General features: G+C 43.0%; 1 protein-coding gene across 1 annotated transcript in view; it reads right to left on the reverse strand.

The window, feature by feature from the left end:
• The window catches only part of Borcs5 (BLOC-1 related complex subunit 5), an 81,707-nt gene that overhangs the window by 14,900 nt on the left and 45,821 nt on the right, over positions 1-20,986 (reverse strand). Inside the window, exon 3 of the mRNA XM_075982512.1 lies at positions 18,428-18,585. Coding sequence (XP_075838627.1) covers positions 18,428-18,585 — 158 coding nt within the window. The remainder of the gene's footprint in view (positions 1-18,427; positions 18,586-20,986) is intronic.

The raw sequence follows: 20,986 nt of genomic DNA on the forward strand, positions 1-20,986 counted from the left end.
AGTCTAGCACTGAAAAGATAGGAAGATTGGCCAAGCTCAGGAGACTGAGGCTAACCTGGCAACATAGCAAAACCTTATATTAAAACAAAAAACCCCTTATAGACTCAACTAAGAAAATATACAAAATTGTTTGTTTCTTTCATCCTTTAAAAGTAATGCTTTAAGAAGTAATGTTCAGCTTTTAATGTGATGTCCCTGTTAACTTCAGCTTCAAGGTCAGTTGTGACTTGATCTCAATAGTGAGCTCACCTTCTCTGCACATAAATCCATTTCCCAAGGAGAACACATTAGGAATAAGGCTTTAGGGAGCAATAGGCCATGGTGGACAAGACCAGCAGCTTCCCGTCATCTTTCCAGTCTCACCTCTATCCCAGCTTTATCCCTCTCCGGATGGCTAATGCAAGAACATTCAGGGATACATGACTCTGCTCGCTTCCTGAAGAGCTAAGTAGGAAAATGACAATCACTCCCTTAACAAATTCTGAGGTCATTAACAGTCTATTGGGACCTGACTGTGACCAGATTTGTCTATTTGGCCCTGGGCACTGTCAACACAAAACAGCTTTTACCTCAGAGTTTGTTCTGGAGCCAAATATGAGTGATCGTGGCCTGAGAACAGTGTTCTACTGCGGTCGTCATCTCATGAAATTTTTATAGTTAAAGGTAACAAAAAATTCTAAGTTGCTGTGGGACAACGGTCTTGTACCCTGTAAAGATTTGTCACTTGTATTGGTTTAATAAAATGCTGTTTGGCCAGTAGCCAGCCAGGAAGTATAGGTGGGACAATAAGAATAGGAATTCTGGGAAGAGGAAAGGCTCAGACTGTAGTCATCACCCTGACACAGAGGACACAAGATGAGAATGCCTCGCCGATAAAAGGTACCAAGCCATGTGGCTAACACAGACAAGAATTGTGGGTTAAAATGTTAAGCAGAGAGCTATCCGTAGCCAGCAGTTTAATTCCCAGGAAAAGAGATGAGGAGACCAAAATATGTATAAATGTGTAAGTTTATACATCAGTGATCACAGCTCCATTCATCACAGAAGGCAGACACAGAAATAACCTGTGTTCATCAGTGTAGGAAGGGAGAGTCAAAAAAAGAGATTATATCCATAGAGCAGAGTACCATTTGGACATGGAGTCAAATGAAGTGTAAAACTGTGACTTGGATAAACTTCAGAAGTGTCACATTACGTGAAAGAACATGACACGCACGGTCCTATATGGTGTTCCTTTCACATGGGCGTCTATGGAGGACAGCAGGCGAGTGGCCCGGCGGCAGGGCACTGAGAGTAGGAGTGACAGAGTGTGCCCCTTTCTGGGATTGGCTACGTTCGTTATGTGACCTTCCACTCACTAAAGACCACGGAAGTAATAGACTCAGATGTGAGTCTTAAGAAATAAACAAACCCGCAGGGTGGCGGTGGTGCACACCTTTAATCCAAGCACTTGGGAAGCCGAGGCAGAGGCAGGCGGATCTCTGTGAGTTCAAGGCCAGCCTGGTCTACAAGAGCTAGTTCCGGGACAGTCCCTAAAGCTACAGAGATACCCTGTCTCAAAAAGAGCAAAAAAGAAAAGAAAAAAGAAAGAAGAGAAAGAAATGAACCCAACACCTGAACTTCCCCCCACACCTGTAATAGCACTAGGCATCCCTCGAGGCTATTCTGGAGTCTGACTTAGACTGGGAGCCTATGCTAACACTGGACTCTCCGTGGCCACTTGCAAAGGATCAGAGTCCACAATGATGAAACCTGTTTGACAATCCTAAACTAACACTGTCCAGTGGCCCTCAAACAAACTGCTGCAGACAAGAAAAAGATTACAAACCCAAGGTGGACACTCAGGCCACAAGAGCAACCATCCAAGGTACAAGTTGCATGTCCAGCCCCATGCTTTACTGTGACAGCACCAAGCCACAGTGAAGAACCCGAAGCACCCACCCCTCAGCATTCCTTCCTTCTTGTTCTGAAAGTGACTCATATTGGCCACATTCTTCTTTTATTTTTTAATAAAAACCAAATATCAAAGGAGTACAGCATAACATCCTGACTATACGACAGTGAGAGGATTCTGGCAGGCAGGCTATTTCTGTTACGCTCCTGACTGGAGACACCGTCAACGTCTCCATTCTACACCCTGGGTGATTAGGTTCCTTAGCCAGCGTCCATCCACTGCCTGTCTCCACTTCAGGGAACAGGCAAGCCTGCTGTCACTCAGAGCCAGCGCACCCTGGCCTGTCACCATTCTTCACTCCTGTCACACTTCCACTTCATGACGTCTAGTGGGGATACGGTCAATCAAAAGGCTGGAGTAGGTCAGGCTCAACCCAGAACCTTTCAGGGCCACCTAAGTGTTCTCTGGCCTCTTCCGTTCCCACAGAAGACTCAGCATTCTCCGCAGGAGTCTTTTCTGGAAGACTCTCTCTTGCACAATTGACAAAGGATAGATGTTTTCATTAATTATACCACAGGCTGAATGGCACCAGTTACCACATACTGGTATTCTGAAGTGACCCTGTTTCCCCAGTAGGAGAGTTCTGAAGAAAACAGTTCTGAACAGGCTACAACAACAGCTTTCAGAATAAACTCCAGCCATTTGTGCTCACGTGTATCCTTTTACTCTGGGAATAAGACAACAAAACCCCATCCTAGTAAACCACAGTTGACTTGATATAGAGAAAACAAAACACACAGTTGGAACTGCGTCTTTTGGTAATCCCCAAACTGGCTTGGAAGGTGGAATCCAGTATACAGTGCTCACTGGTTCACGCATTTTTCTAACAACCGTGATAAGGTCCTCTGCAAGTCATAGCTACTGTCCCCTGAGTATCTGCTAACCACTCTGGATGCCTTACTTTCATGTCCCATGACAATCCTCAAGGGAACTATAATTTTTCTGCTAAAGATGGTAAACTGGGGATTCTGGGAAGACAAAAATGTACCCAAGGTCACCCAGCTCCATCAGCAGAGACTTCTCAAATAGACACTTCCACTTAACTTTTGCTCCTCTTTTCTACAGAAACCATTAATTCAAATGTAAGCTGATTTTGATTAAATCAATACCACACCGAGTGAGGTTTGTGATGCCTCTTCAAAACCCATAATGGATGGATTTTTCCAGTAGAACAAGAAAACACTGGGCTTCTAATATAAATACCAGCATTAACTTTTTAACAAACACAAGCAATACATTACCAGATCTGAGGTGGATATTTACAAAGCAAATCTGAGTGGACACTGCAGACGTGGCTAGCCTCTCTTTATACACTGCACACTGACAGCCATTCCACCTCTTAGACCTCAGGGGCCTCATGGCAAAGCATAGGAGAGTTGAGATTCCTGCAAGATGTCATAACCCTGCCCTTCCTCTTAAAGAAGAAGCCTGCTCTAGGGCAGCAGCCCCTTGTCTTATGTCCACAGTTGGTATGGACAACCAACACCCAACTCCAGATCTCCTGACTTCAAAAGCCACCACGGCATAGTTTGAGTTAAGTGCACATAAGCAGCCTGCTGGCTATATTTTCTTTTCCATAATTCATTCTGCCTTGCCACTGAAATATAGTTGTACAGGATCTAAAACTAAGTTTCTTAGGACACCATTTTTAGCCATAAGAGAAACAAAATCTATTGTTAAATAAGGTCAAAATCCAAACAACACTCTCAACAATTGAACATCTCTGCATTTGTTAAGAAAAGGAAGGCACTCAGGTGAGCCAAGGTCTGTAGTCAGAAAGCTGCTGGCTGAGCAGAGCTCTGGCCACTTCCTTCTGCATTACGTAAACCTTCTCCTTGGGCTCCCCAATGCCCTGCCACTTCCTGTTGCGCAAGGACAAACAATGGGCAGACTGTTGCCAATGTTTCCATTAATTACACCACAGGCCGGGTGGCATTGATTACCGCATACTGGACATTTTGAAATGACCCCATTTCCTTTGTTCAAATACTCTACCCAAGTGTTTCAGTAATGAATACAGTTTACTCATGTCTTTCAGAGAATGAAGAGATACCAGCAGCTGGGGAATCCAAATGGCATCATCATTCTGTTCTGGTCATTATTTTATGCTCTCCTTATGATGGCTTCTCTTCTGCATTATGTCTAGCTAATTAAGAAATCTCAAAACCTTAGTCAGTCAGTTCCCCCAAACAAAACATGTTAAAAATCAGGCAGATCGTGCCCCCAGCCTGGGCTTTAAAAGGTATAAACAGCAGCAATAAAGGAAAACGTGTGGGGGCAAGACAGGTCAGACAGACAGCCGACCGGCAAAAGCTGTGGGCTCAGAGCAAGTCTCAGAGTCTCACACCATACTACAATTCTCAGCTTGAGGCCGCAGGTCTGAGACCCTGGGGGTGGAGGGCTGTTGCTAAATCCTGAGAGTCAAAGGCCAGAGAGGGAATTGGTGAAGGCCATCAGACAGATGAAGACCCCCACACATGCAGAGTTGTCATTCTAGAACTCCTTGCTCCAATGTCTCTGATGAAAAGAAAGTAGAAGTCTGTATGAGTTAAGCAACACTCTGGTGTGTTGACACCTGTGCTGACGTCTATCCAGTGACGAACTGGATTAGCTAAGTGCTCTGTGGTCTCTTCTAGGGCTCTCCCAGTCTGAGCACTGCCCTGTGACCACAGTAGACTTCAGATGTGCTAGAGATAAGAACCTCACTAAACTCCTCCACCATCAACCTGAAGAATGAACTTGAGTGTTCAACATGGGATGGTGGTCACAGACTAAGGATTTCATATGCTTCCCAGCAGCAAAGAGCATCTTACAGTAAACCGGACGGCTGCTCATGACCTGGGAGCCTGATGAGTCTAGAGGCCCATATAATTCCCTACTCAGTGTAGGTAAGTACGCTACGTTACTGTGAAACATTTTCCCCACACTACGGAACAGACAAGGGGAACTAGGATGGCTTCCTGGTTAGGCTGCCGGCCTGATGGAGGGCAGGTGCCGCAGACAGGTGGGACATGGGTTATTCAAGCAGAATGGATATAGCAGAAGCCACAGAACTGAATTTGGTAGACTTTGGAGACCTTGATTATGACCATTACACATGAGATGGAAGGCAGGCATGTATCTGACTATAGAGAATCCAAGTCTAAGGGAAATAAAAAGGAAAGAAGTGCATGGCCGTGGTATTCTGGGCTATGGGAAGAAGCCCTCATGGAGGCCACACTCTCATTTCTATGGAATACCATTCTGCACTCCATCTCCACGTGCTCCACTGCATTTGAGGTAAATAAGCTTTATTCCAGAAATGGTATTTTTGTTTTCAGAGCTCTTTTAGGGTCCTTTGCTCTGATCTGGCTGTCAGCATACCAAATGGGCAATTCCAAGCAATGATTTAGTCCGCCCTTAGACAAGCGAAAAGCTCTCCTGACTACTGTGCAAAGTGGGAACTGTAGAGTCCCACCAAAACGTCAACCAAGCCTTACGGTATCAGCGTGCAGTCTGTTAGCATGGGCAGAAGCAAATCAACTGCTGCCCCAAGCTTTGGAGCCAAGCCCTGAAGAAATCCTTTAGGAATCTTCGAGGTCGGGAAGAAGTAGGAGATGACTTATTGGGGGCGGGGATAGATCTGAGAGGGTTCTTCAGCAATAAAGGAGACTTCAGAATGTACAGGTCGATGCCGCAGTGAAAAGTCCAGCAAGGAGAAGACCCCTGGGCATTGATTGACATTGGTCAACAAATCTGGTGACTTTCAAATAGAGATAGTTCCAGGTCTTCTGATGCTCTCTGTATTAGCTAGGAGGTCTAAAAGAGGTTTCCTCCAGGAAGGCCTGCCCAGGCCCCTGTGTCTATAACTTGTAGTCCACTGACAGGGCACGGCTTCCCTTTACCTTATTTAGTAATTGGTAACCTTCATCTCTTTATTATTTAGAAACTGGTAACCTTCATCTCTTTATTATTTAGTAATTGGTAACCTTCATCTCTTTACACGCCATCTACTTTGCGCCCCCTCTCCCTTTTCTACTTTCCTTATTGTCTGTTTCTCCACTGGAGTAGAAGATCTAGGAAGGGTTTTTCCTGTGTGTTTAGTCCTAATTCCTTGATATCTACAACAGAGCCCCAGTGCACAGCTTCCAGTTCTTTCACCTAGGGAGTGGAGAACGGGACGTGTACAGAGTTCCGAGCACACTCTTCGTGACCTAGTTTGCTTTCTGCTGCGGTGATTAAAACACTGACAGAAACCAACTCAGAAAGGCAAGGGTTTATTTGACTTACTTTCCGTGTCACAGCCCACTACTGAGTGATGCTAGGGCAGAATTCAAGCAAGGACCTGGAGGCAGCTGAAGCAGAAATCATGAAGGAACACTAATTAGGCCCTTGCTCTCCATGGCTTGCTCAGCCTTTCTCATATATCCCAGGATCACTGCCAGGGGTGGTGTCACTCACAGAGCTACATCCTTCCACATGGATCATTAATCAAGGAAATGCCCCCCAAAGGCTACCCAAAGGTGGAGGTAAATCTTCAGTTAAGGCTCCCTCTTCTCAAGTGACTAGTTCATGTCAATTTGACAAAAACTAAAACAGCACATTGGTAAGGAAGAAAAAAAAATCCGTACATAGGGAGACAGAACTCAGATGGCTGATACACTTGAAAGAAAAAAAAGTGTTCAGAGATAGGAGAGGTGAGTGACACATGTTTAAGATGACAACTTTGTAAAACAGAAAATACAGATGGGGAGGAAGAATCATTAAGAATCCCATCACTAACATGCAATGTAATCAATTAGCTGTCATGTGCCCTTTCTGATCTTTAAGAGTACTGAACACAGTTGAAGTCATGTTGAATGTACAGTTCTATGTCTTGGTTTTGTTTAGTGATCTTTAAGAACATAGTGGTTCCCCAAACAACTGTCTCACTCCCAGTAGGACTTAAAGCCTGTGGCGTTTACCATGTGACCTGACACTTTGAGGCTCAAGCTTTGCCACACATACGCTGTAGGAGTAGAAGCCCAAAGATGACACAGATGCTCCGCCTATGGATCGGAGTTGAGTCTAGCCATGAGCACACACCCATTCCCAGGCTCCTGTGGATCTGGCCACATAATTGAGTTCGAGCCAGCGTTCTGTGAAACTGGTAGGTTCAGCCCATAAGACACTCCCAATATTTTCCAGTTAGATGCTGTGGAGATCACAAAGTCACAAATGTAAGGAACCTGAACTCAACAGAGAGCCATCTGCTAACAAGACGGTTTTACTCAGAACAGTGGCACAAGCTATAATACTTCTGTACCATCTGAAGGTTACACAGGCCAAGAGTAGAGCTGCAGCCTGGCCTACCAGCCCTAACACAACTCTCACAACTGTTATTTTTCCATGACAGAATGAAAAAGCCTATCAATTGATAGGATGAAGTAACTGAAGATTCTAGGAAGCTGTTCATTCAACAAGCACTCATTGTTTACTACAAGCCAGGCATTATTTTAGGCCCTGCAGCAGTGAGTCAGCTTTCCATTACTATAAAAAAACAAACCCTGATATAACCAGATTAGATGTTTATACTAGTCTTTAAATTTGTGCCACAGTAACTAGAAAGACAGACAGGAAGCATAGAATTTTCTGGAAATGCTGTGTTTCCTGCAGCAAGGCTGGCATATTGGAGCTTGCAGGAGAGGACAACTCCTCACTCTGGCCATAAAGGAAGAGATTAACACTACACAGGGTAGGGTTTCTTTGGAGGGTTTGGCATCCATGAACAATCTGGGGATTTTTTTCTGGGTGGCTCTGCCACCTCCCAACAGTGTGACCCTGGGAACCCATTTGGGCCTTTGGTTGACATATTAGATCTAAACTATCATAGCACTAATGTTCAAATTTACTAACATTCCTTATTATTTTAAATGTAGGACATGGAAGATTTTGTTTTGTTTTGTTTTTCAAGACAGGGTTTCTCTGTGTAATAGCCCTGGCTGTCCTAGAACTCCTTCTGTAGACCAGGATGACCTCGAACTCACAGAGATCCACCTGCCCCTGTCTCCCAAGTGCTGGAATTAAAGGCATGTGCCACCACCGCCCAGTCTGGGAAGATCTTTTTAAAGCTCCAGTTCTGTTTCTATAAACTATGTGTCCTTAATACTACCTCTGCACTAACTTACAGACTATAGGCATTCTCTGGGGTTCCTTACAGGGGAAGGCTACCACCAAAGCCTCTAATACTGCCAGTCTGTGAAAGAAGGAGACAGAGACTCTGGAGTCTGGTATATGTGGCTAACACCAGGAGAGCTGACAGTAAGTAGGGCTGCTCACACAAGCTCAGAAGTCAGTGTCCGGAATGTAAAGGGAGTTAAATCTCAGAGCAGGAGCAGTCAAATAACCAGGCTGTACTCGTGCCTAGCCAAAAAACACAAGCCTACATTTCCAACAGGCAAGTAATAAATTCGACTCGGCCCTCTTCCAGGATTTCTGTGTCTTGGCAGGGCAGGGATGGTAGAATGGAGCATGGAGCCAAGCCTGAGGAAGCACTGTGCAGCATGCCTTACCGCCAGAACTGGAGAGCGCCCAATCTCCCATCCACATTTCCTGCTGCCCAAGGAACCAGCTGTAATTCCTACTGCAAAGAAAGGCTGTTCAGAGGAGAGGTGTGTGTGGGGGAGATTACACTGCACAGTCTCAACCTGGAATTTATATCAGAATAATGTGTGAGACAGAAAAAAATTGTGGACTTTTCTGGAAATTCTTTGTCTCAGTATTTAGACAAAAGGAAGTCAGCCATCTAGCCCTTTCAGCCTATTTTATAATTTCAGGTCAAGAAAGCAGAAACGGAGGCCAGAACATGTTTGAAGCAGGGACAGGAATCAGAATGTTATCTGCAGAAGGTTCGGTCTGCAGTGGCAGTGGCCAGCCAGTAGCTCATACTACTCAGACTGTAAAATGAAGAAGGCACAGCGAGTGAACACTAGTGCCAGCGTAGACGAGGGCTCTCTGCACCATGGGAACCACTCCCACTTGTGATCAGTCTTTACCTGCAAGGACACACAGAGCAGCAATAGTACAGAGCTCACACTGCAAGTAGCTACATCCAGGTCTATATTACAGGAGGACACCCCTGCAGGCTCCCCTTACCCTGCCCCATACCCTATATGTGTAGACTCAGAAACAGTAGCTCTGATTACTTCAATTGTCCATGGTGTGAAAAAGAAAAGAGCAACTAAAAGTGAAATGACAGGTTCCAAACAAGGAGAATATAAGTATGTGTTTCTCTTAGATGATATTTGTACTCAAAGTACTTCAGATTTTGGAGTTTTTGTTTTTTTTTTATTTGGAATATTTGCTCATCCCCAAACTAGCAATCTGAAATTGTAAGTGTTCCCAAACCTAATACTGTTTGCTTCTCAGGTCAATACTCAAGAAGTTCCATATTTTGGAGCATCTTGGATTGAGATAGTGGATAGGATGCTCACCTCATAGGAGAAAGAGTGGAAAAGAATAACAGCAATCAGAAGATCCATCAGTCAGTAATGAATTTGCCATGCAGACAAGAGGCCCAAGTCTGACCCCAACCCACATTCTAAAAAAGCTGGGAGTGGTGATGTATGCTTGTCCTGCAGCACTAGTGATCCCTGGGGTTTGCTGGCCAAACACCCTAGCCTAACCAGGGAGGTCCAGACCCTGTCTCAAAAAACAAGTTAAACACTTGAGGTTGACTTCCAGCTTCTGCACACTTGCATGCATACATGTACACACATAAACATACAATTAAGCTTTTAATATCACTTTAGTCATTAATTAATAGAAAAGTCTTAGGCAAGTCCTAAGTAAACTTTAAGGACTGAGGTTTCTTGATCTGTGCAGTGAGTTAGAAACTTCAGAGTCTGTTTCTAATCTATGTAATCATGTGGCTTGAGCAGGGACTGCAACTCTTTCTTCACCAAAACCCCTTCCAATGCTTCTCAGCATTTTATGTTAATGGGACATATTAATGCCAACACACCTAAGAATTAAAAACACAGGCACTATCAGAATCAGACCGGGTTTATTCTTAAGTCTTTAAACAAGAACATAATAGCATCTTAACTGCAACAAAATATGCCTAGTAGCTTTATTCTGGGTAAAAAGCTATGAAAATTGTCCAGGGACAGCAGCTAAAGTAGAAATGTGACCAAATCACAACCCAAATCAGTGTGACAGGAGAAGCTCCATTATCTCAGTTGCATCTTCTGCCACTTGCCTCCTCCCTAGTTCCTCATTGTTATTAAACATTCCTCCCTGGGAGAGACAGAACGATGTAAAAAGCATCTACCCCTCCTCCTAACATCCTAAGGACAAATCTGGACATGATTCCACTAGTTCACCCTGGGGAACCAATGAGCTCACCAGGCTTCCTTACGGAGAGCAAGGGTGAAGGGTTAAAGGCAAAACCACAAGTGGCCTTAAGGCGTGGCTTCCCCAAGGTTGCATAGGTGGATCCCGCTCTCCTTGTCATTCCCCACCTATATCCTTTAGCCCCACCCTCAAGGCATGTACAGTTAATGCAGAATTGATTGCATGTGCATGGTTGAGAGAAGTGGCAGGATACTCAGGTGAGGGGCCCATGACCCTCTCCACTCCCTCCTTTTATGAGGGCAGAAAAATAGAGTCAACAGGCACAGCTGTGATGGTCTTTTGCAAGCAGGCCCACCAGAATGCCCAAAGATGTGGCAGCTTTGGCCGGAAGGTACAGTCTTGTTCAATCCCAACCCCAAAGAAAAACACACTAGTTGGTAAGCAATCTCCTTCTCTTTTGCCTTTCAGTAAACCTGAATTTCAAAGATAGATGTAGCTTAAAATGTAAAGTGTTTGTCACCTTCAATCTTTAACGAAATGACAAGATACCAAGCAAACCTCCAAAGGTGATCAGAAGTGATGCGTCCATTGCTTAGAAGCCAAAGACAACTATTTTACCAGCATCTATTTCTACATCTCCAGAAGACCCAAGCTTCCTAGGGAGTGAATTAGTTTTCTATTCCTAAGCATTACTAGAATCAGACTAAAAAGATAAGTTAACTACAAAAATTACAAAAGTCACACATTTCTGGCATTAAATAAATCACTCAGGGTTTGTGGGGAAAAAAACCACAGTTCTCAGAAAATATCTGCCTTGTTTCTATCACATGGGTTGTTGAGGGCAGGGTTCTAAATGGGCCAGTACTTAGTCTGCTACTAGAATCAAGAAACTTCACATGAACCAATTCATGGCAAGGTCAGGCTTTCTCTGTCACCACACGTACTGAAGGCAACGGCTGACACTGTAGTACTGACTGTACTGCAGGCCCAATTCTAAGCATGGTACCTCGGGTAACTCAGTTAACCTCCTCCAACCTGTCTGAGGCAGGTACTGTTCTTATATCTCTGAACAGACCAGGAGACTGAGGCTTTTAAGGATTGAGTAAACCAGTCTAAACCAGTCTGAGGCTACACACCTGTTAGAGACAGTGTGATCATCAGAACCTTGCTGTGTGGCTCTAGTGTTCACAGAACTATTGTGTGAAATGGCTCACAAACGCAAACACCAGAGTTCCAACACGGCAAACCCCAAAAGAGAAGTGACTGCTGTAGTTCTCTCAAATGCATCTCATGTGAAGTTTCCTGCTCCATATTCTCTCTCTCTCTCTCTTTCTCTCTCTCTCTCTCTCTCTCTCTCTCACACACACACACACACACACACACACACACACACACACACATACACACACACACACAGAGTTAAAAACATAAAAATTCCCTTCAATATTTTTTCACTTGTATTTTAATTTTGGTCACTATATTATGCCTATGGATAGGCTGCTTTAACTGACTTCAATTGATGTATCTAAATAATCAGAGACTCGACCAGGGGATCTCAGAGGTCCTCCAAATGCCAATATGCTGTGGTCCTTATTGCAGAAATATGACAGTTTCACCAAAGCCCAAATCTATTTCTTCACTGTCCCTGAAGTCCCAAAGCTAATTTTCCTCTAAGACTGTCAAGCTGTCTCCTGTCTATACAGACATCTACCCTAAGACCCATTTTCTCTAATTCTTCACTTAGCCTCAATTGCTCCAGGATATCTTGATCTCTCACACAGACATTCCATTATACGTTGCCACTGAATGTTCCCCATTGACAGCACTCCTCTGACAGTGTTTCATTGATAGTGATGTAGCTTTCATATTTTTGTCCTGTGTATTTTCATATCCTCAACCAGACTAATCTTTCAGAGAATAGGGACTAGGTCACATTTCCCTTTAATCCCCAAGGGACCCCCCTCTAAGTGGGTATGTCACAGTTGCTCAGCAATATTGGTTGAGTGATGGATAGGGAGTCACCATACAGCCAGCATGTGGTCAAGATCTACCATAAGGCTGTTGTGGAACTTTTGTTTAACTATGCAAAGATGTGTTGCATTTGTTTATGTTGCAGAACATTTGTTTAACTATGCAAAGATGTGTTGCATTTGTTTAACTATGTAAAGATGTGTTGTTGTTTTGCCTTAACTGCCTAAGGCACCTGACTGGTCTAATAAAAAGCTGAATGGCCAATAGCAAGAGAGAAGGTATATGTAGACCTTCCAGGCAGAGAGAGTAAGTGGGAGGAATTTAGGCTCAAGGAGAAAGAAAAAGAGATTACAAGGAGAAGACAGGGGCCAACCAGTCACTTCATGGAGGAAGCAGAAAAGTAGGACTTACAGAAAGAAAGGAAGGTAAAAAGTCCCAAGGCAAAATGTAGATGAAGAGAAACAGATTACATGAAGCTAAAAGAGCCAGTGGGACAAGCTTGAGTTAAGGTGGAGCAGTCATAATTAATAGTAAGTCTGTGTCTTTATTTGGAAGCTGGTTGGTGGCCCAAAGAAAATGTCAGTTATTCAAGGACTTCTTGAATTTTGCATACAAATGGATGGAAATAGAAAACACTATCCTGAGTGAGGTAAGCCAGACCCAAAAAGAGGAACATGGGATGTACTCACTCATATTTGGTTTCTAGCCATAAATAAAGGACATTGAGCTTATAATTCGCTATCCTAGAGAAGCTAAATAAGAAGGTGAATCCAAAGACAAACATATAGGCATCCTCCTGAATATTAACCTTCATCAGGCGAGGAAAGGAGACAGAGACAGAGACCCACATTGGAGCACCAGACAGAAATCTCAAGGTCCAAATCAGGAGCAGAAGGAGAGAGAGCATGAGCAAGGAACTCAGGACCACGAGGGGTGCACCCACACATTGAGACAATGGGGATAGTCTATCGGGAACTCACCAAGGTCTGAAAAAGCATGGGATAAAACCGGACTTGCTGAACATAGCGGACAATGAGGACTACTGAGAACTCAAAAACAATGGCAATGGGTTTTTGATCCTACTGCACATACTGGCTTTGGGGGAGCCTAGGCAGTTTGGATGCTCACCTTACTAGACCTGGATGGAGGTGGGTGGTCCTTGGACTTCCCACAGGTCAGGGAACCCTGATTGCTCTTTGGGCTGATGAGGGAAATGGGAGGCGGTGGCGGGGAAGAGGCAGAAATCTTTAATAAATAAATAAATTTAAAAAAATAAATAAATAAAAAGAAAATGTCAGTTATAAATGGTGCCTCATACGGGGCACCAAATGTTTTAATTTTGGCACAGTGGCTGCTGCACCTTAATCTACTGCTATCTCATCCAGCAATTACAACTCCACAGTTACTGGCCTTCTCCTCTAGTCTGCCAAGAATTCTGCTCCTGCAGGCACAGGCCCTGTCACTGCCACTAAAAGCAGCTTTAACTAAATCTCTATCATTTTAATTATGAATAAGGCTCAAGATTCAAAGGCTGGGGTGAAAATCTGTGAGCTCAGAGAGGCTGAGTAGCAACTAGCTAACCCTCTTTCTTTGCTGGCATCCATGGAAAACCTGTGATTCTGCTTCATCAGACCAGAAAAAGCTATGCAACTCCAAACCACACGCTACTACTTCTCTATCTCTTCCAGATGCCCTCTGATGCTCTATGATTACTTTCTGTCAACTAGCTGCTAACACATCCTCCTGACCCAAGGTTAATTTTATTTAATTAATACAAATGCAAACCCAGAATCCACAGTGTGATCAAATATCCCCCAACAGGCTATGAAGGCAGCCATCTCCATTCTTGTTCTCCCTTCTTAGATGTATGTATTTGTAAACATAAATTTATCATTCAAGAGAACCACCCAATTTTCATATTAAAGGATTATCTAAATTTGATATTCTTTTATGTGAATCAAAAATGGTTAAGGTTGGTTTCCTTTTGATATGAACAAAGAGATCACAGGGGCTGTAGCTTTGTAGGTGTCTGCTTATCTGCTGCATATTCTTGGTGATCACTAAGTCTTTACTTTTCAACACACACGGCATTATGTCACTTCTTCACACTTCCAACCAAATCTTAAGGAAGCATCTGGGGTAAGAGCAGAGAGTCTGTGCTTGCTCAAAATTACGTGTTCTGTCTTATTCATCTGGAAGTGACTAATCCCAACCCTTGGGTTTGCAGGGAGCAGAGACAGATGCATGTTTCAGGGGTTTGCTAACACTCACTTGCTGAAACACAGAGGACATATGACATCACCAACGAGATCCTGAAACTGTCCCTCCCACTGCCCTACGAGCTGCTGAGGTACTGCTCAGCACTGTAAGAACTGCTCCTTATTTTGTAATAATCCTGAGTGACGAGAGATTGACTATTCCATCTCTGAAATGCTTGGAGCCAGAAGTGTTTCAGGAGGTTTTAGTGTTGATTTGGGGATAACTACATAAACATAATGAGATATCCTGTGGATGGGACCTAATCCTAAAAATGAAATTTACTTATACTTCATATGTATCTTACACACACAGCTTCAAGATGATTATACATGGTATTTTAGCATGTCTATGCAGTATTTGTTTGCTTGTTTATAATGCTGGGGATAGAGCTCAGAGCCTTGACCATACTAGACAAGCTACATCCCCAGCCCTCTGCCTGTGCATTGACTGTAATCATCACATTAATTCAGATGTGGGATTTTACATTTGTGGAAACCTTTCAAATTTTAGAGCATTTCAGATTATGGATTTTGCACTGGAGATGCTCAATATATCCTGGCTACTCAAACTGAATTTCAAAGTTCCTCAAAGAGAATTTTAAACTCAGTTTAATGTGTTTATGTGAGTGCTCCAAAGCACTGGTTCTTAACCCTGGCTCCACATGAAAATCATGTAGAGTGGTTTCATAAATATTAGCCCCTAGCTTCCCCTCCCTCTGGCCAATGCCCTTAAAAGAGTTTGGTCTAATTAACTTAGAAAGGGATTGGGCATCAGCACTTTCCAATCAGAAAACAGTTGGCTACTCCCATCACATTCAGGCCATTATTGTACCAATAGGCATAGCATTGCTGGCTGGTTGGTACTGTAGCTCACAGAGCTCACAGCTAGGTAAGATTTGATGACTAACCCCCACTCCCATCCCGCAACAGCCTATACAGCCCTTCTGGTACTTTGAAAGCCAGCTAGAAAAGAAGAAACTTCTAGATCAGCCCCAGCAGACAGTAAGTGACTGTGGAGTTCTTGGTTCTAAATGAACATAGGTATCCTTCCTACTCCCACAAGGTCATGAAACAATACAAAAGAGGTGGCAGAAAGAGTCTAAGAGCCAGAGGTTGGGTAGGACTGCTGTAAAACAGTGCCCTTGCATTCATGAACTCACATCAGCTGTGATTATCTAAATAAGAACAAGGCAGTCAACATTCCGGCATGGATGGGAGAGGGTCCCATAAAGCCCATCTCTGGCTGAGGAGATATGGTAGCTGATGCCTCCTGGAAGAGGACAAATCACTGTTCTTCAGGAGTGTAGCTCTGGAAGGGGCTGCTCATGCTCCAGCAGATGCCCACACCCATGCACACATGGGCAGCACTAACGGCGACTCAGTGGGCCATAGAAAGAAAAGGAAGGCATGAAGTTAGAAGTGTGCTGAGGGCATTGAGAGAAGGGGATATGGGGTGGGTTTGATCCAAAATACATTGTCTACATCTCCAAAATTAGAGAATAAATAAAAAATACTATTGAAAATGCATTAAGACAAGAAAATGGAAGGAAGCTACTTGAAAAGGGTCAACAGAGGCATGAAGGACAAACAAACAAGGGTAACTGAGAGGTGAACATGATCAAAGTATAGGGTACACATTTATGAAAATAGAATGAAACTGGTTATTTTATAAAGTGAATATGTGCTAATAAGAATCTTTACTTTTATGGGATGTAAACAGATGTTATTTAAGACAAGTGTTTTGAGGTGAAATTAGTTTGGAATGTATGGGTTATATTTACTGTGAGACTCCTAAGAACTTTAAGTGTCTGTGATATGAGTTTCCAAGGTGTGGTGATGAATATGCAAGAAGCTTAACCTACATGGGATGAGTTTTTAGGACTTGTTTTGGAAAGTAGCCCTTTATAACAGTGGTTCCCACATCCTAGCTAATGAAGGACAGCATTAGGTATCATTTGGCAAGCTTATTAAAACAATGATTCATGGGCCACACCCTAGGGGAGGGAATGCATCATTCAAATGAACAAACTGAAGTGATGCTCATGCATACCCGCATTTGGGGATAAGAGCTCTATGGATTATACTATAGAAAAGTAAATAATACTTGAAAGGCCAGGGCTGGGAATATAGTTAAACTGGTAGAGTACTTGCCTAGGCTGCCCAAGGCCATAGGTTCCAGTCCCATAGGTTCCAGCACTGCATAAACTGGGAGTGGTGGTGCACACCTGTGATTCCAGCACTTAGAAAGCAGAAGCAGAAGGACCAGAAGTTTAAAGTTATCCTCACTTATGTATCAACCTGTACTACATGAGACCCTGTCTCAATAAATACATTTAGGGCTACATCAATGCCAAGCAGCAAGGAAGGTCATATTGAATAGAGTCAGATAATAGCATTTGCTATGATTTGGACATGAAATCCTCCTCAAAATGTTCCTGTTTTGGAGACTTGTCTCCAGCATATGGATCCAATCACTGGAAGGTAACTGGATCGTGAGGGCTCTGACATAATCAGTGGATTAACCCCTTGATAGCTTGATGTCATGTACAGGAAGATGGGGGCCTGGCTGTAGGATGTATGCCACTGGAGGCATGCCTTTGAAGGATGCTTTATCCTTGGCCCCTGCCTCTCAGCTATCACAAGCTGAACACCTCTACTCCACCACATGCTTCCTGCAGGCTACTGTGCCTTACCATGACCCAGAAACAGTGGAGCCAAGTGGCCATGTACTGAAACTAGAATCAATTTGTGTCAGGTATTTTGCCACTGTGATGTAAGTTTGATACCAAGTTTTCTACTCATGAAATAAAAATACGTATTTTCATATCATTTATGAAAAATAGTGCCAAATGTTGAATATAGCAAATGACTACTTCAGAATCTCTAAAAACAGACTTTGTTGTTTATCTTTATTACTAATTGGAAAGCAATGTATAGTGACTGGCAACCCTTCACCTGTTTGTTTCTTCATGTTCATCTTCTCTTAACAGAGTTGATGGCCCATGGCCAACTGAACAAACCCAGTGGTACCATCCTCCTGAGTAATTTCTCCTAGATAAAGCTCTCAAAATTTCCTTCATATGATACTATCTCACAGCAGGAATATTAGTTCTTCCTTGACTGAAAATTTTAGAATGTATATTTGCTTATTACTCAGTTCTCTCAAAAATGTGTGTGGTCAATACATTATTTCAGTGCTCAAACCATGAACCTACTATGGTTATTGGTAACTACATATTTGTACCATGTTTTTAAATTTATTTATTTATTGATAGGGCCTCATGTATCAAGGATAACTTACAACTTGCTATGTAGCTGGGAATGACCTTGAACTTCTGATCCTGTCCTAACCTCCTGGTATTGGGATCACATCTATGCATCAGCCATATTCAGTTTACATCTGGGGATGGAACCCAGTGACTCATGCTTGCTAACCATCTGCAGCCCAGGCCTGTACCAAGCTATTTGCTTGTTGGCAATTTCACATGAATGATACTGTGTCTGTAGTCAAAAAAGCATCTAGGGTTAAAAAGACATAATCACTTACTTATCGCCAATAAAAACCACTGGACATTTCATGTACTAACACTGTGAAAAGTAAGAGTAAAGAATATACCAAGTCTCCTATATTAAAAGTAAATAATTATCTACTTTGAAAAATATAAAAATTATACACAAGAAAAAGCTAAGCACAGATATAACTAGAGCAAATGTACAATGGCAAGACTTTGTAAATACTAATACAGCTACCAACCACTGAGCAGCCCATCACACTCTGCCTTGCTACCACTGTTAGGTCCATTTCCTGACCTTGTTTAATAAACAGCTGTGAACCCGGAGTCAAACCCCGGCAGTTCTCACCTGGAACATCTTTACCAGATGACTTACTACTGTCATAAGTCTGGGATAGTATCCCCCACAGGGATGTTACCTCTTTGATTCGCTTGACTAGAGCATTCTGATCAAAAGCAACTGCTTCTGCACACTGGTGCAGGTGATCTTGGTACCGTAGGCAGAGCTGCAACACCTGCTGAGAGTCCAGCTTCTCCAGTTTGGCATTTGTTGGGGACGTCTGTCCACTCAAGAGCCCTTCAGAGGAGAGAGGGGAAAATGAAATGAGAATTACTGCTGATAAACTTGGGATTACCTAGCTGAAGTTCATGGAAGCTGGGAAAGAGACACTTAACTCAGCATCTTTTCTCTACGCAAATGAAAGTCACTGCAACTACCCCTGGCAAGGCAGCAAGCACTCCCCAGCCACTTTTACCGTGTGCTTCCTCTGCATTACTTTCTTAGCCCTGTTTTCCACATGACGGAGCCAGGACACAGGCTGAGCAACTTTCTGATCATCACAAAATGAGCAGTGGCTTCCCTCAGACAGAGCTCCTGGCCTTAGCGCACTACTTCAACGTATTGGGAAGACATGCCTCTTCTTGACTAAAAAGAATGGAAGATGCATGTACTTAATTTTAATTATTATTGGTTACTAATATGGCTATCTGGAAAATGTATAAGGAAATTACTAGAATATGATACCAAAATTAAAACAAAAGCCAGACTGCCAGCTAACGGGCCTGAAAGGCTGTGTCTTTTCCTAACACTGGTTGGCTTAGCTGTAGTACACCAGTAAGCACAGGGGACTATGTTCTCAAAACCTTCACACTGAACCACCATGCTTTCCTATAGGGGCATATGTCAGATAAAATCTGCTTCAGAAGAAATAAGTTCAATTACAGAGGCTACTACACTTGCCTATGATCAGAAGTCCTGACTAGAACTTAAGCCCATGGACATTTGGTTACCAAGGCAATGCAAGTGTGATATGAAGCAAGCCCCTCCTACATATTCTCATGAATTACTGACATTGTATTTACTGTTGTTAACCTATTAAAAGTTAAGACTGATGAAATTCTTTAGTGTTAAATAAATGCATGCTTCTCACAAATATTTGAAATAATAGTTAATACGTCACAGGTTAACATATAACCGATTTTGAGGAAAATATTTTTATTTTCCAAAGCATAAAAGTCAGAAGGGTGATGCTGGTTTCTATTTTCACAGGTCTTTTTAGTGGTTTGCTTAACAGAAAGTGCTGGATCCTCTCAGCTCCCTGCTTGTAAGTCAGCGTCTCTCCTCACAGAGTCTCTGAGGAACTCCACTATACATCCACTACCCACTTCTAAGACTGGCGCTGGTGTGCAAATTATGTTCGAGTAGTATCACAGAAATAGTTTGCCCTCAGAGACTCCCTTGTGACACCCGTCCTCCAGCTGGCACACTCTGAGAATCATTCATTCTGTCATACTGTCCTGCTCTTAACACTAGAGCACAAGGAATACCAAACATACATGACCCTGGGCATGTGCTGGGCCTCCCATGCCAAAACTCAGCCTGCCCTTCCACCATCGGGCCCTTGCTGTTCTCATACATGGAAATTCGACCCAAGGTTTTTCCCTCGCCGGATGATGTGCAGTGGGCCATGCAGCTGTGCTGTGTCAAGAATCCTCAGGCATGCTAGCTACACAGTGCTCACATCCTCATGGGACTCAGCCCTTGGAGGTGGAAGCATGAGGATCCATAATGAATCCACGGTCAACCTGTGATACACGAGACCATGTCAAACAAAATAAAGAATGAATTATATTCCAGGGTAGAATTTATGTTTTAATAATTAATTTGTAAGTGGGATTTTTCTTTTTTATGTTTTATTGCAATATAATTTTCAAACTATAGGAAATCAGGAAGTAAAAGAATACCCAAACACATCTATGTTCCACAAGTCACATTTTATAATACCCAGACCTTCTCTGAGTCATTAAAGGAAAAAAAAGCAGACATTAGCCAGGCAGTGATAGTACACATCTTTGATCTCAGAACTCTGAAGCAGAGGCAGGTGGATCTCTGAGTTTGAGGTCAGCCTGGTCTACAAAGTGAGTTCAGGACAGCCAGGGCTATACAGAGAAACCCTGTCTCAGAAAAACCAAAAAGCCAGAAAGCAAAATAATAATAATAAAAAAGCAGGCATCATGATTCCTCACTACATAAAAGACATCTGTCCATGTTTACTGAGCTCAGACCTGGGCTAATGGATGCCATTTATTATGTGGTGCTTGCGAACGGCAAACACTGGTCATAGTTCTTAAGAACATGCTGAAGCTACTCTCTTTATACAGAAGTGAGGAGTGGGCTCCAAGGACTGGGTGAGGTAGGGATCCAGAGAGACATTAATAGAGCCAACAAATTGCCAACTATACCCATCTGTTAATGTAAAGTGTTAAGGGGAAAAATCATGGGGGCTAGAAATTCAGTTCCCATTTTTCTGAGTTATTTTACGTTAAACATTGTAACAGTTAAAACATAAAATATAGTACAGAGCCATGTGCTTATTAAATTAGGCCATTGCCAAACTGAATGTCTCAACCCTGAGAGCTTAGTTGTAAAATTAGAAATTAACAGTATAATGTTGGACACATATTTTTTAAATGACAGA

The sequence above is a fragment of the Microtus pennsylvanicus genome, chromosome 8 (genome assembly GCF_037038515.1).
Source record: "Microtus pennsylvanicus isolate mMicPen1 chromosome 8, mMicPen1.hap1, whole genome shotgun sequence".
NCBI lineage: Eukaryota > Metazoa > Chordata > Mammalia > Rodentia > Cricetidae > Microtus > Microtus pennsylvanicus.